The 15,132-nt window shown below is 38.7% G+C and overlaps 3 protein-coding genes across 5 annotated transcripts; 1 reads left to right on the top strand and 2 right to left on the bottom strand.

Moving 5' to 3' along the window:
• Nucleotides 1–77: 77 nt before the first annotated feature.
• On the bottom strand, nt 78–5,664 carry zc3h10 (zinc finger CCCH-type containing 10). Its single transcript, XM_027005020.2, has 3 exons — nt 5,301–5,664; nt 2,844–4,176; nt 78–1,642 (listed from the first exon to the last, which is right to left on the bottom strand). Exons 2-3 carry the CDS (start codon nt 4,026–4,028, stop codon nt 1,130–1,132), a joined length of 1,698 nt encoding a protein of 565 aa, XP_026860821.2. The 5' UTR covers nt 4,029–4,176; nt 5,301–5,664; the 3' UTR covers nt 78–1,129.
• A 944-nt stretch (nt 5,665–6,608) lies between these two features.
• On the bottom strand, nt 6,609–8,306 carry LOC113574231 (cytochrome c oxidase subunit 6C-1). Its single transcript, XM_027004999.2, has 4 exons — nt 8,199–8,306; nt 7,276–7,390; nt 6,895–7,024; nt 6,609–6,726 (listed from the first exon to the last, which is right to left on the bottom strand). Exons 2-3 carry the CDS (start codon nt 7,378–7,380, stop codon nt 6,899–6,901), a joined length of 231 nt encoding a protein of 76 aa, XP_026860800.1. The 5' UTR covers nt 7,381–7,390; nt 8,199–8,306; the 3' UTR covers nt 6,609–6,726; nt 6,895–6,898.
• Nucleotides 8,307–9,807: 1,501 nt separating this feature from the next.
• tomm34 (translocase of outer mitochondrial membrane 34) lies at nt 9,808–14,988 on the top strand. Of its 3 annotated transcripts, none has more exons than XM_027004972.2 (8): nt 9,808–9,899; nt 10,546–10,685; nt 11,769–11,868; nt 12,620–12,772; nt 13,053–13,210; nt 13,307–13,448; nt 13,592–13,718; nt 13,991–14,988. In XM_027004972.2, exons 2-8 carry the CDS (start codon nt 10,556–10,558, stop codon nt 14,090–14,092), a joined length of 912 nt encoding a protein of 303 aa, XP_026860773.2. In that variant the 5' UTR covers nt 9,808–9,899; nt 10,546–10,555; the 3' UTR covers nt 14,093–14,988. The 3 variants fall into 3 exon arrangements, with proteins under 3 accessions (XP_026860773.2, XP_026860771.2, XP_026860772.2); XM_027004970.2 differs by having other exon boundaries at nt 9,861–10,356; XM_027004971.2 differs by having other exon boundaries at nt 9,877–9,941.
• Nucleotides 14,989–15,132: the final 144 nt, after the last annotated feature.

Raw genomic sequence — 15,132 nt, forward strand, 5'->3', positions numbered from 1 at the left:
GTGAAACCAGATTAACTTAATTATGTATTCAGAGTAAGTGCAGAAAATATGGTAACACCAGAAAACATTAGTCATTATGCTAGTTCCATGAGACTTCTGATTCTTTAATATTTAGTTTCACTTCTGTAATGTTACAAAGCTTTAACCTTAAGTTGTTATAGACACAATTTTCACAATTTCACATTGTAATAGGCACTTACTTTTGGCATAAACATTTATCAATCATTTTTTCCTGTGACCCTTCAAAAAAATTCTTAAAACTAAGCAAGAAAAAACTGAAATTCAATTCTGATAACCAAAAATGTTTTGTTTAGGGGAAAAATGGGAAAAGATATAGGACAAAAAATCTGCAATAAACTATTCACTGTTGATCATAAACTGGATAAAGTCTCAATTGCAGGGGTTTTATAGCACTAAGGCCAGAAACAATTTTGACATTTTTGAGTCTAAATCAATGGTACTCTTTAATAGCGTTTAGTGAAAAGTCTGTGTTCAGTGCATGCTGTGTGCAAAGATTAATTTTCATATTCTTCAACCAGTCTTATGTTCAAAGATGACCATGTTTAGAATTAGGTGCATATACTGTATTATTTACTCTGACACAAAAAAAAGGCCATAGACCTCATTGTGGTTGAGATTTTCATTCATTCATTTTGTGCAAAAGGATTAAAGAACCACTTCACACAAAAACAACCCACAAATCCAAAAAACAAACAAAAAAACATTTTTAAAGAAAAAAAAATTTGACTAAAACAAAGAGCTATCAAATTCAACAACCTGTTTTGGATAAACTTATTAACATTGTACATTATCTTTCAGAGAAAGAGATTAAAAAGTTAGTTCTTCTGAAAGGTAAAACAAACTGTTTTTTTACTTGTTCACAGTCAGTCTGCCAATAACTGCCCATTGAAGTACACTGATAGGAAACTGGTCAAGCACACCAGCAATATTTTCACTGGTCAAGTCACCACAGTATTTTCATTTAAAGGGATGTGCCTGGAGTATCCTCATAGCTCAGAGTGCTAATTACTGGATAGGCATTTCTAAAATATCCATAGGGAGTCTGTGCATGTGTTAGTCGGTGTGTGAGCACAAATCTTTGTAAGAGTTTTCATAGGGTGGGCATCGTTTAATGTGGAAGGGTCGTGATCCTCATGCTTTGACTTGCAATGGGGTACGACACCATTGGCGTTGTAGCGTGACTCATTGTGATTCCAGGCATTGGCTGAGCCATGGACACGGCGACCGGCGCTACCGAAACTGCCACAGGTGCCATGGAAACAGGTGGGGCCATGCCCTGAGCGATGGTCTGAGCAAGCGCAGCGGAGAGGGGGGCAATCTCAGGGTTCAGGTGGGGAGGAGGAGCAGCTTGGGGGGCCGCATTAGTTGGGGGAGCGGTAGGAGCTCCGGCTGGGGCTACCAGGTCTTGCTGAGTAACTGGGCGAGGTTGAAGCCCAGCACTGCTCAGGGTGGTGTGAGTCTGGGCAATGCTGTGGTTGTAGGAGCTTACAGAGCCAACAGGGGGCGCCAGACTCTGCTCAGATGGAGCCGGGGTGGATGAGAGGGTCATGACTTTAGCCTGGCTGCGGAACTGGGCATTTTGCTCTAGCAGGACTTCATTGGTAGCGACGAGGTTGGAGACCTGAGGTGTAAAGAAAAAACATTTTCTCTTCTCATTCAATGGTCCAAAAGATGCAAGTTAATGCTTTTTACATGACAAATTCAATTGATAAAATGTTTGCAAAACCTTAGAGCCACACAAAACTTCTTTACAAGTTTAGTATTTTTCCCAAGACACGTCACAGACGTGCTTAATTTTATGGTATTTAAAAATGAGAAATGTCATTTTACCAACAAAAATAGAAAACTATTTATGAAAGTGATTTTTTTTTACATTTTTCTACAAAGTACAGCTCACATTAGATGATGAATAAGCTTTGTAGTCCACAAATTAAACCATTTATGCTCCATAAAGTGGTCCATATGGAAGCAACCATGCTTAAAATAGATAGTAAAGAATATCTGAAACATCTAGACCACTAGGTGTTTCATAATGTAAAGAAAAAAATGACATTGCTCTTTTAAAGAGCAAAATAATCTAGGCAGCTATATAAATGCTTATTTATGAAAGTATTATTGAAATGTTTTGAAAATCATAAACTATCCATGCAATGTAAAAGCTCTAAATGTATTTTAAAATGTCAGGCCTGCCTAACACCACACAAAAAACAGAAGTCATCCAATTAAACAATCTCACACCAACTGCTGAAAAACTATTGCAAATACTGCATGCCATCACTACAAGAGCAGCTCTTTAAACATTGTTGAGACCCAAATGAAAGCTACATTTTCGTTACATCAGAGTGGAGCAAATTATTCTCCCCGTTTTGTTTTTATTGTCAATGCCCAAACTGCCAAAGGTCCTGGGCAGAGGATTGTGGGAGTGGAACAAAACATGCAATGAAAGTGGCAAAAGATGAGTTTTTGTACAAATGAGAAGTAAATCACAGTGAGTGGACAATAAAATTGGTGAAGGGGGTATTGGCAAGTGGAATCACGTGTCATGCCCATGGTCAAACTACACAACGAAATCATGCACTACCATTCAGTGGAACATAATTACATTTTAATTTTTAAAAGCGGTAGCAATTAGCTTGCATTTTAGCAGTACTCAGCCTTCTGGTAAGTAAAGCAATTTGTGTAAATGTTTAAATCTTTTTTTTTTTTTTTTTTTTTTTAAAGTTAAAACCCTTTATTTTAAATGAATTTCAAATGGTGATTCACCATTAACCCTAATTGTTTCTCTTCAAATATCCAGTGTACTGCCACAATCTCATCCTCACCTGTTTCTTCAGTTCTTCCACTCTCTTCCTAAGTAAAGCATTCTCTTCCTCCAAGAGACGATACTCTAGTGGTCGAGTGTTCAGGGTGGCCTGCACCCCCAGGTCATAGTGGCCTCCACCAGCCCCATCAGCCAATCGCAGCCCTTCCAACCGCCTCCTCTTCAGCTGGAGAGCAGTGTGGTCCACAGGGCTCTCCAGTGGGCCAGCCTCAAACAGCCCGTTCTCAAACAGTGGGTCATAGACTGAGCAGGGGCCCCTGTCATAGCGTCGTTGCCCGGCAGCACCCATCGACAAGCAGCCTCCCATTGAGCCTCCCCCTCCCCCACCACAAACACCCTGCTCTCTGCAGCCGCCTAGGTTGGGGCTCCCCATGCCCATCATATTCCCGCTGCCTCCTGCCACTAGCCCCGACATCCCACCACAAGCCCCTCCGCCACCACCGCTGCCGCCGCCGCCTAAACCCCCACCGCCCATGTTCACCATCCCACCAGCCCCACCCGAGACCCCACCCATCGCGACCCCAACACCCAGCCGAGGGGCCTCGTGCTCAAGTTCCTTGCGCACATGGCGGAACTTGCACTTGTTGCCTCGCTGGCATTCCCCCTTCAGGTAGTCTCTGCAGATGGGCGCCTCGCCACGGTTCTGCGGCAGGTCAGCGGGTGACAGGCCCAGGCCTGCTGCCACCTTCCACCGGAGCCACAGAGGGAGCTCGCCCGTTTTCTTGTAGTAGTCCTCGTCCTCCTTGGAGCCATGGACAAAGCGGCAATTGGTGCGCACGCACTCCTTGTTCTGATGGTCATGACAGAAGATAAACTCGTTCTTCTGAACGCCCAGGTCAGGCACCTCGTTGAAGTCTGGGTGACGGTAGCGGCAGCGCTTACCACGCTTGCACACATTGCGCAGAAAGTCACGGCACACGCCATCCAGTGCCAGGCCTGAGCCGAATCCTCCACCTGCTCCAAGGCAGCTATGGCCATTGCCCAGGGCACCACCACATCCCATGGCCCCAGACGCCCCACTGCCCGTGCCACAGGCAGTCGAGCTACTTCCAACCCCTCCTCGAACCTCTCCGCCTCCGGACAGACCTGAGGCAGCTACGCCGTCCTCCCCTACTCCTGTGCCAGACCCTGCTCCACTTCCACCTCCACCGCCACCTGCCAGGTAGGCACTATCCCGGTCAGGCATGGCGCTCAGAGCAGCCGAAATGGAACCCTGCGCTCATGTGTGGGCCAGAAAGAGGAGTGGCGTGTGTAACGTTTGCAACCAGATGGTTTTAAGAAGCTGATAGTTTCAGACCTTAGTCAGATGCTGGTCAGCTGCTCTAGGGTGGCATCTGTGAAAAGGACACCAGAAGAATTTAGCGGTGCTTCTCTATCAGAGCAATGCATATCAAATGTTTCAATAAATAAACAAAAATTGTTACAGCAATGATTCAATCCTTTTTTTCCCCCTATTTTTGAAACTAAAATTGTTTCAAAAACATGCTTGCAGTCTCAGGCCATCATCTTCACCTTCAAAGGTGCTTCATTTGTTTCATCTGGGGCCTCTGTCATAAGACTCATAATGCCATTTTTTTTTTTTTTTTTTTAAAAGGTACCAATCTAACAGAGCCCAGAAGAATAAAGCAAATACAATAAAGAAATATGGTAAAATTGACTGAACCTAATATTTCTATGGACCACAGGCGCTGGAACTTTAAGCAATTTATAGTTAATGACCGAGGAAAACAGATGAAAAGAAACACTTAAGCACGCACTATTCAATGTAGGCTAACATATATTTAAATGCAGGTTTAATTTCAAAAGAGAAAAATAGGAAGAATATTTCTGTTAATTTTCTAAGTGTTTGTTACCGTTATAACGCTAGCGAATTACACTAGGTAGCTATGTAATTTGCATTAATGTCAATAGTGCACGTTTGACAGCTCACGAGGATCTTGCGCACTCTTCAGTCTACACAAATAGCTATAAAGACTAACGTTCACTTTGTTTGCAGTAAAAGCCTATTGCTGGTGTGAAAAAACACAAAAACTATTTAGGTTAGCTAGCTAACTAGCTAGCTATCCTAGGTCATACGTAGGCCAATCTTGTTAGCTAACCTAGCTTGGCTAGCCCTTGACGTACGCGAGTGTAAACGGTTAGTCTCATTTAGCTAGCTAGTTGGCTAATTACACTTTACCAAAAAAAAAGTAACGATTAGCTAGTGACCACGACTGGCTAATGCTGTTGCATATATCAAAGCTACCTACGTAGCTAGCGTTAGCTAACAGATACCCATCTTTACTCTTGTGTTAAACCTAGCCAAAATCAAAGAAAAAAAAAAAACCTAAAAACATGATCGTTCGAGTCTTTGGCTAGCTAAGTAACAAAGGCCTTTGCATACGCCACAAGCCTGGACTATCAAGCAAGATAGCCTAGTTGGGAAATTATTACCGCCTAAGATAATTTGGCAACTTACCCAATGTTCACAAAGAACGGTGCAAGTCACTTACAATTAGTTGCTTCTACACAAAACTTTCGTTATGAATCAAACAACGGCTATCGTTACTTTGTCTGACAGCTTTTCAAAATGTCTCGATATTGCCACACATTGAACTTGGTCTGACAACTTCCGCTTGCTTCAAAATAATGGTTAACTATATAACGATAGAACACAATATTGCACGAATTATTTTTTTTCGAAAAAAAGGAGGCTATATGGTTTGTAAATTACATGTTCTTAGTAAAAGTGCTTTATCGAACGTTTCCCAGTGCTGCCGATCTAGAAACAATGTCCGCTGAAGAACTTTTACTGCTTGCATTTCCATGGTCCACATAGATTGGAGCGGTCAAGCTAAAAACCTTCTGGATCAGTGTGAATTCGGACATTGTTAGCGTATGAGAAACACAAAGAAAATAACCTTCACATTAAAAGATGTCACAATTATACAAGTATTAAAACATGAGTGAAAAGATACTAATAAAATCTACACTATATAAAAATATTGCTTAAATATTTTTAAATGTGATTATCAAAAAAAAAAAAAGCGGGAACCATTATGTCCATTTTCTACAGATAATTGGCATACTGTTACATTTTAATTCCAATCTATATCTGTCTTTATTTCATATATATATATAGAATATATATATATATATATACACACACACACACGAATGGCATTTCATGGACATGTATTATTTACATCTAGAGTGACTGCTAGGGTAGCACCCAAAATAGATAAAACAAAATCCCACAAATGTGATGAGTCATGAGGCCTTAACTGTTGCATACTGTTTTCCTTTTATAGATTATTTAAATAAAAATACTACATGCCCTAGATGCCTGCTACTTTAACTTCATGGCAATCCAATTCCTACAGGCTTTCCACATTACCATTAACTAGGAGTCAGGTGTACTGACATTATAGCCAATCTAATCATGCAGTTATAACAACCTTGACCAGTTGTTAATGTAAGGGTCAGGTCTGAGTAACAATGCTCTGTATCAGAAGTATATAAATCCAGACCTCAAATCCAAAATCTGGTACTGGATACCTTTTCTTAAATTTGGGAGTCAGATGTGACAATAAAATAATATTTGTTACCTGTTACAAAGCATCACAAACTTACCATTTAAAATACTCCAAGTTTCACCCTCCTCATTTTGTTTTGCATTTATATCCTACATAATTTTTATTTGATTACATTGACTGATTCACAGTTGCTGACAGATTACATTCAACAGAGGGTCAAGAGACATTTTATTTTAGAAAGATTCCAGGAGTTGTTGGACAGAGGTTCAAAATGATTTATTAGTATGTTCACAAGAACATCGGACACCAATGTTCACATTCAGTAATCAAGGTCCAGGATCAGAGCAGGAATGCAGATGTAGAACTCACCTAAAAGAAAGAAAAAAAAAAATTATTTGAAGATGATCAGAGTTTGTGCCCAACTTTGGAACAAGTGAAGACTAACAAACAAGGAATTTTTCATGTGGTTGCTGATTACAGCAGAACTACCTATATAACATACATTCATTCATTATTGATGTGTTGCCAGGTACTCACAATTTTATTCACCAGAGGGTCTCACACTTTCAAAAACACCAGCTTCCCTCATAGCATTGAAATCCTTCATGGAATCATATTTCTTGTAGAAGTCAGCATAAGCCTGTTTCCTGGGCTCTGCTACTGTGAACTGCAAAACATGAGAACAAAGGTTAGTTTTAAAAATCACATCAAAATGATTTCTAAAGCTTGTTTTGCTATTTAGCAAGACATGATGTGAGGACTAAGTTTCACAGTCTAAACCAGTGTTCTCATCTATCACCGGGGGGGAGTACAATCATCAATTAGTAGTCAAGGTTTGCAGGTATCTTAGCACAGAAAAAGCACAAGAACTGAAGGTGGCAATGCTGGTCAAAACATGACAAAGAGAATCAAACTGACCTTGAATGTAGCTCCTGCCAACAAGGCCATAATACAAGCAATGGGCAAGTGAAATCTCAAACGCTTGGCGAGGAGACCCCTCATTATGGGCTTTGGAAGAGACATGCTGAAATACCTAAGAACACAAGTTAGCCATTGCTAAGGAGGAAGCACCGCGGTTTACAATCACTTCAATTCCGAATGTCAATGAAACAAGAAATAACATGTTAGGTAGCATACGTGTTGTAAAACATTTTGCCAGCCTCTCGGAAACCAGCTGCAAACGCTGTTTAATGTGCGGTGCTACGTGTAACTACTTCTTTTTACAGTATAGTGTTGCGTGCATCTTGAACCCATTTGAGTTAGCAAGAAAAATGTCATGACAACCGAGCTAACCATACACTAGTCAAAAATAAAGGATAAACTAAATATATAATGAAGGAAGCGTTTAGATAGTAGTAATTTACAATACTAAAACAGTAAGGTAGCTAGCTAGCTAGACATAATTATTCTCAATATTATATAACCTCGGCAATGGCTTTAATAACCTTGCTAGCCAACGTTAGCAAGCTAGCTAGCTAATCCAAAAACACAGCCACCTAAATACCAACAGTTAACAATTATGCAACCACTGACAACACAAAATAAATAAATAGACATATAATCATAAGACTAAGAAGGTTTAATACTTCATGTAAGTTGGAAATTGCTGTCTGGCTAGCTAACCTAGCTATCTAAGATAACCGCACGCTTCCTATAACAAAAACAATACTCAGCTACCTAGAATGCTAACGGCTAGGTAGCAAGACAAATACAGGTTTTAGATGACACCTTTCAAATACAGAATAATTATATAATGAAACACTACTGCCTTAAATACTAAACATACTACGCTTTTTAAATGACCTACTAAGATCTAAGAGAACAAATATTGGAAAATTCACCCTTTAAATTCACGACCTTCACGGGAAACGTCCAGGGTGAAGTACCAATTCGCTGAATATGAGGCCCGACCAGAAAAGTTAGATTACGGTATGTCCGGAAGGCCAAATTACACGTAAAGGATCAACGCGGATCGTGTAAAGACTTGCACGTGTCGACATGGAAATTCAACATAAGTGCGACAATCGAATACAACAAATTCCGTATTCTTTGTTTTCTTTGTTTTCTAACTACAAAAATATATTAGTAACATAACAATGAAATAAATCCTCCCAATAATCTTTGAGGAAAAAGGCAGTGCCAGTTGACCTCAAAGTCACAATTTCTGTCCTCGCACAATCTGCATAGTAAACACCTAAGGTTATGATTGCAGCAGCTACATTCAGACAAAATGTCAAAATTGAGAGAGGCAAAATTGTAATGAAATACACAAAGATTCCAGATAAATGGTACGTTTCGGGCAGGTTTCTTTCTTCAACTGTGTAAGCAAAATGGTTCGAATGTCTAGGAGAAGGAACCAGCATATATAAGAAAAGTAGATGTTTAAACAACAACATTTGCGAGAGTGTTGATCAGTTCATTTTATTCGAGTTTCCTAATTTCATTGCTGTCATAGCAATAACTGGCAAACAGATAATATACGCCTGTTTCATTAATCCAATGTCCATTAGCATTAAAATGCCTCGCCACTGGAAACGACAAATCCTTAATTCTGATGACCCCAAGGTGTTCAACGCAACGATCAGCAAACCTTCTCTTGGTTTCTCCAATATAAAGCTGATTACATCTTTTGCAAGCAATGCAGGAGACAACTCCCGCAGTAATGCATGACGAGGAATGGGTGATAACTGAACTTTTCGTGTTAAATTTTTTTACATGTGACATCTCTAGAGTTGCAGGGTACAGTAACAGTTATCTAAATTGTCACATTCTCACAAACTCATAATGAAGCTCATAAATTCACGAAGGACTACACCACTTTCCCCATGATATTGGATGGATAAGCACCACTGGCCAGTTTCATTTAGGATCTGCATTAACAACACCCTGTTGTTAATGTTATTATTAACACCCTGTTGGATAGTTGTTTGAATATTTTATGACGATTTAGAGCCTTTAAGATAATATAGTATAGTATACCAGTGGTCTCTGAGAGTAATAGATTTTGCTTTCTTTTTCATTACACCAGGCCCAGTAACACCTTATCGTTCCGCCATTTTTATTTGCACTTTCAACCTACTGTAGAAGTAAATACATCTATGAAAAATCGTAGCCTTATAGGCTATTTGTTTTTACATTATTCATTCTTGTCAAATAAACAGCAGGTTTTCAACAACAAAGGCAGTGAAAATATCTAATTTCTTTTATGAGTTGAGCATCGATCTCTCTTTTTGAAGTTAGTCTAAAATCTTCTCAGTGCATGGCAGGCTGCAAATTAACCTAATTCCCGTATTTATGAATTTCATTTTTTCCAGTTATGGATCTTGTAAAGAAGAAAAATTGTAATACAACGATTTAAATGTACATGTATTATTACTTCTGTCAACCATTTACTAACATTTTATCTACTTCTGTGACTCGAGATTCCATATAGGTATTCGGTCTATTCTCGAAATAGCAACTCTATCCGCCCTGTGCTGAGAATTGAAACCGAAATACGACACTAATTTTTCAGACTAGCCAGCCAGCCAGCCACTGAGCCGGTAAGCGTGGTATGGTGCTTGTGCTTTCTAAAGAGCAGCAAGGTAGATAGCTAACGCTAATTTTCTAGACTTTTCTTGAATTTTAGTTGAAATATAACGTAGATCATACATCAGAAGAACAGAAAGCAGCACTTTGCAGCAGTGTTTATTGGTGCGCCTCTTCATTACCTAGCGTTATATAAGGAATTTAAAACTTTATTTTTATTTTTTTGCTGTGGCGCTTTATTTATTAACCAAGGAGGACGGATAGTTAGCTTAGCTGACTAGCTAACATTTTATTTCACCGTTGTTTAGCTAATTCTATATTTCGATATAACGTTATCTAATGTTAACATCTGTGTTTGCGGATTTTAGCTAGCCTTACTATAGTTGGGAAGTAAACCAGTTTCATAACTTAGCGAGCTAAAGCTAGCAATCTAGCTAATATTTTTTTCACATCCCAAGCGGCAGCTTTGAGGTAAGAAACCAACATGGTATAAAGTATTAATGTAGCTAAGCTTAATTTGTGACTACCTAGTTAACTTGGCTAGCTAGCTATCTTAAGTAAAATAAAACCTGATAGCTAGCTAATCACGAAGTGAGCGGGCCAATATTAGTCAGATAGTTGATCCTAATGATGATCCTTTTTTGCATCCGGCTATATTAGCGTGATCAAAATGCCCCAGAAGCGGCGATCGCAGTCATGGACAGAGCTGAAACAAGCCGGTAACGAATGTTTTAAGGCCGGCCAATATGGAGAAGCTATCTCTCTATACAGCCAAACCATCAGCTTGTTACAGAAGTCAGGTAAGAAAGCTACTGTCGTGGACGGTCTTTGGATAGCTAGCTAGCTAGTTGGTTAGCACACAACCTCGCTAGCTAGCTAGCTAGTTAGGAAGTTACATAACCTGTGTTAGCTATTCTAGCTAGCTAGCTATCAAACTGAAAAGCAGGAACACCGAGTCCAGAGCGTGACTCAACATATAAACCAAATGTTCCTGTCAGTATGCTTTCAACTAAATTATTCAACGTTTTTACGTTTTGTTTTACTATGATCGGTGAGTTTATTTCTTTAAAAGGGTATGTGTAGTCAGAAGAAGTAGCTCATTGCTGTATCTGAGAAGAATAATAAATCATTAGTATTATAGTATTATATCTTGAAAATATGAGACAAATGGTGGGTAAATTCAGTTAATCTTAGTTTTAATTTAACTTGTTATAATTTGTTGAATTTAACTTGTTATAGCCACATTTAGACACGTGCATGTGATCAACACCATAAACCCACAAACGAAAGTCATTAGATTTTTTTGCAGTTGTTGGGACTTGTTTACTATTAGTGACATATACATGTTCATAATCTCACACTACTCTCAGAGCATACAAGTTGCTAAGTCGCACAAAAAAGTGATGAACCACAAACCATAATTATAAGTTTTGGTTATACTTGTAGGTCATTGGTTTGCCATTCAGTCCAGACTAGGTTTTTGTTCTATTCCAGGTCCTCATGCACCTGTATTAGGTAATATACGTCTGTAGAACTCTCCAGACATAGCTTGATCTCCCTAGTTCTAACTGCTTGGAGTGTCTTCTCAGGGTGTCCCATTGTCAAAATTGTTCTACTAAATCTTGCTCCATAAATATTGCCAGAATAAACAGTAAAAAGCAGTGAGCATCATTAGTCATTGTGCTAACTTGAAACAGTGTCATGTAACATTTTCTTTAACATTTTTGCTCTCAAACTTGCATGAGAGAAATTAAACTGCAAGTTTGATTCACAGTATTACGGTTAGTTTTTTAATGATGATTTGAAAGACTTGTCTTTGTCAAACCAATATAAAAATGTGTTCAGCAGATGACTGGCTGTAAACTTGTCAATTCCATTCACAGGTCAAAAGAACCAACAGGATCTGAGTATTTTGTATTCAAACCGGGCAGCCAGTTACTTGAAAAATGGAAACTGCGGTGAATGCATTAATGACTGCACTACGTAAGTGCTACAGGATCAGATAAGTTTGTGTAGCATATGTGTCCAGATATTCCATGGCTTTAATTGTCTTTCAAGTTATGAGTGTTACTAGACTGAAGAAGATGTGGAGGGGGGGAGGTGATAATGTTATTTACTGTGGCCCTGGTCCTGAAAACAATGCCTTAATTTTCTGTAGCAGTTAGAGCACATATATTCCTCTTGAGATGTGAAACAGATATCTTGGGTACAGATGATTGACCATCTGGAGTGATTTTAAGAATTTTTATTATCAGTGTAGCTGTGATGAACATACAACATAACCGAATACAGAATACAGAACATGGAATATACAGGATAATGTATCCACATTTTAAGATGTGATTGAATATCCCTTGAGATTATGAAAGTTATTACTTAATTAATAATCAAAATTGAATCAAAATGAATAGCCCTTGTTCATGTTACCAACAATAATCCATTAAGATGCAAATACTAAAGTGTTTAACTATACATTTGACAACTGTAAACACATTTTTTTTGTTGTTTCACAGTGAAGTTGCTACAGTGGTTTAAAATAAATGGAGTGTAGTGGGTCTATTAGTCTAATAGTTTAGACTAATTAATGTTTCAAGTTTAAAGTCTTCATCTTATTGAAATGCTGTACTTGATTCAATGGACATCTCTTTAAGACTTGTTACATGCTGCTAATTGGAACATCAGTACCCTGAAGAGGTTCTGTGTGTTTTCATCTGAATGATTTTGTTTTAAACAGATCACTTGAGCTGGCCCCATTTGGGATTAAATCTTTGCTTCGACGTGCAGCATCATATGAGGCTTTGGAGAGATATAGACAAGCCTATGTTGACTATAAAACGGTCTTACAAATAGACTGCAACTTGCCTGCAGCTCATGATGGCACCAACAGGTAGTTGTTAAGTATTATTCCTGTTTTTAACATTAATGTTTTATAAAAAACAGTTACTGCTTAGTTGGGAGTTCTCTACTAAGTCAGGTCCTCTTTAATTTAAATTGTCTTTTACCTTTTAAATGTATGCATTTAATGTACTTTTCTATAGCAGTGGATAAAAATAATCTTTACTGTTACAGCATAAGATCTTAAATGAGTTTACTACCAATACTTGCAAGTGAACAGAAAGTGAAAAATAGAATTTTTAAAAATGGAATTCATGTTGCCTTCTGTTTAGAATGACAAAGGCTCTGATAGACATGGATGGACCATCTTGGCGAGAAAAGCTTCCTCCGATCCCCACTGTTCCAATGGCCATAAAAGAGAAACTATTGCAATCTGCTAGCACAGCCCCCACTATACAGCAGAATGGAGTCCAGGAAACCAGTAATCAAGGTGAAAAAACTGCATGTAGCCACTGAATGTGTTTGTGCTTACTAGTTTATGATTTGATTAATTTTAGTAATATATCCTAACTTGATTAATTTGCAGTGGCTGGTGATGATAAAAAGGCCAGGTTGCTGAAGGAGGAGGGTAATGCTTTTGTAAAGAAAGGAGAGCATAAAAAAGCTGTGGAGAAATACACACAGTCTCTCAGTCAAGACCCCACAGAGGTCACAACCTACACAAACAGGTACAACTCTCAAACATGCCAGTCTTTGTCCCTTGATCCTCTTGAGGGATTCGAGAGTTAATTCCAGAACTGGTAACCTTTGCTCTGATAAATTAATTCCAACATTCAGCAAGGCTCAAACTGTCAATTTTGTCTGGACCTAGGGCTTTGTGCTACTTGTCTCTAAAGATGTACAAGGAAGCTGTGAAGGACTGTGAAAAGGCTCTTCAGCTGGACTCCGCTAATGTTAAAGCCTTGTATAGGCGTGCACAGGCATACGTGGAGCTCAAAGTAGGTAGCAGAGAACTCTGCCAATTTCAAAAGCTTGTTCATTGCTTATTAGCTTTGTATGGTCACCTACCGTGGTCCACCATTTCCTGGTCTTCTGGGACCTTGTGTACTGCAAGATGTCTTTAAATCCTTGCTCTAACACTAAGTATTTCAGGAATTGGGTTGTGTGTCTCGGCAGGAAAAATGGTAAACAGTGCTGTGCTGGAATGCTACAGATGTTGAAATGGAATTGTTGTAATTAATGGTCATTAATGATAATTGTTTCCCATTAGGACAAGAGAGCTTGTGCGGAGGATCTCAAGAGCTTACTCAAAATCGAGCCAAAGAACACAGCTGCACAGAAGCTACTGCAGGAAGTGCAGAAGATGAAATAACTTTTGTAAGACTCCCATGGACATGGGGAAGGCAGTTCAAGTGCCTCAAGTAAATCTGCCTTTCAATGCTACACCACCGTTTGAGACATTCAGATATTAACTGAATCATAATGGACATAGTCACTTCCTAATATCTTTGAGGTTCTTCCTTAATGTGTATTGAGTGTGTGGTGATGTTTTTTTATGGAAGCACATCTGCATACATGTAGTCCTGATAGTGATTCATGAAGTGGACATATTTTGATTAGTGTTTATCAAAAACATGCCCTCAGTTCTGGTTTTGTGTTGGTTGATCAGCAGTGGGCTAACTACCCATTCCCAGCTCCTTGGATGGCTGGAAAACTGAATGATTGATTGTTATGCAGTTAACTAATGTACCTTGTTACTGCAGTTGTTTGTACTTTTATCAGGGTACATAAATAAAATTATTATTGGAACTAAGTATTCATCAGAATGATTCTCTAACCATTTACTCCATTTGTGCTTTGTATAAGAAATAGTTCACAGCTGAATTGGGTATTAAATGTACACACATGCTAGAAATATGTCCTTAATTCACTCCCACAATTCAAAGCTGATGCTTACACGATTTAGTTAAGCAAACATTAAAGTTTAATTTACTCTTTATTGCAAATAAAGTGCATTGGGCTGTTGCCTACAGAAGTAGGTGTAGAAGTTGTAAATTAAATTACAGCTCTGTAATGGAATGTGCAGATGCTTCAGGTTGTGTCATTTTAAGGCTAAGCAAACATGCCAGAACCACTCATTTATGTTTGGCATTACTTGACCATTTAAAATTTTACTATATATTTAAATGACATTTTGGAGTATATCCACAGTCAGTTTGTTTTGCTAGTTCATGTATGTATGTCATAATAAAGAAACTTTATTTTTAACTTCTGCAGGACTAAAGTCTGAAAACTAGGATGGAGTTTAGTGTGATAACACAATTGCATTAAAAAGCTTAACTTGCTTGTATATATGGAAGTACAGCATAAGCACCACTCAAGCCTTAATAAATATACATACAAGAGGACACT

Source organism: Electrophorus electricus, chromosome 3 (genome assembly GCF_013358815.1).
Source record: "Electrophorus electricus isolate fEleEle1 chromosome 3, fEleEle1.pri, whole genome shotgun sequence".
In the NCBI taxonomy this organism is placed as follows: domain Eukaryota; kingdom Metazoa; phylum Chordata; class Actinopteri; order Gymnotiformes; family Gymnotidae; genus Electrophorus; species Electrophorus electricus.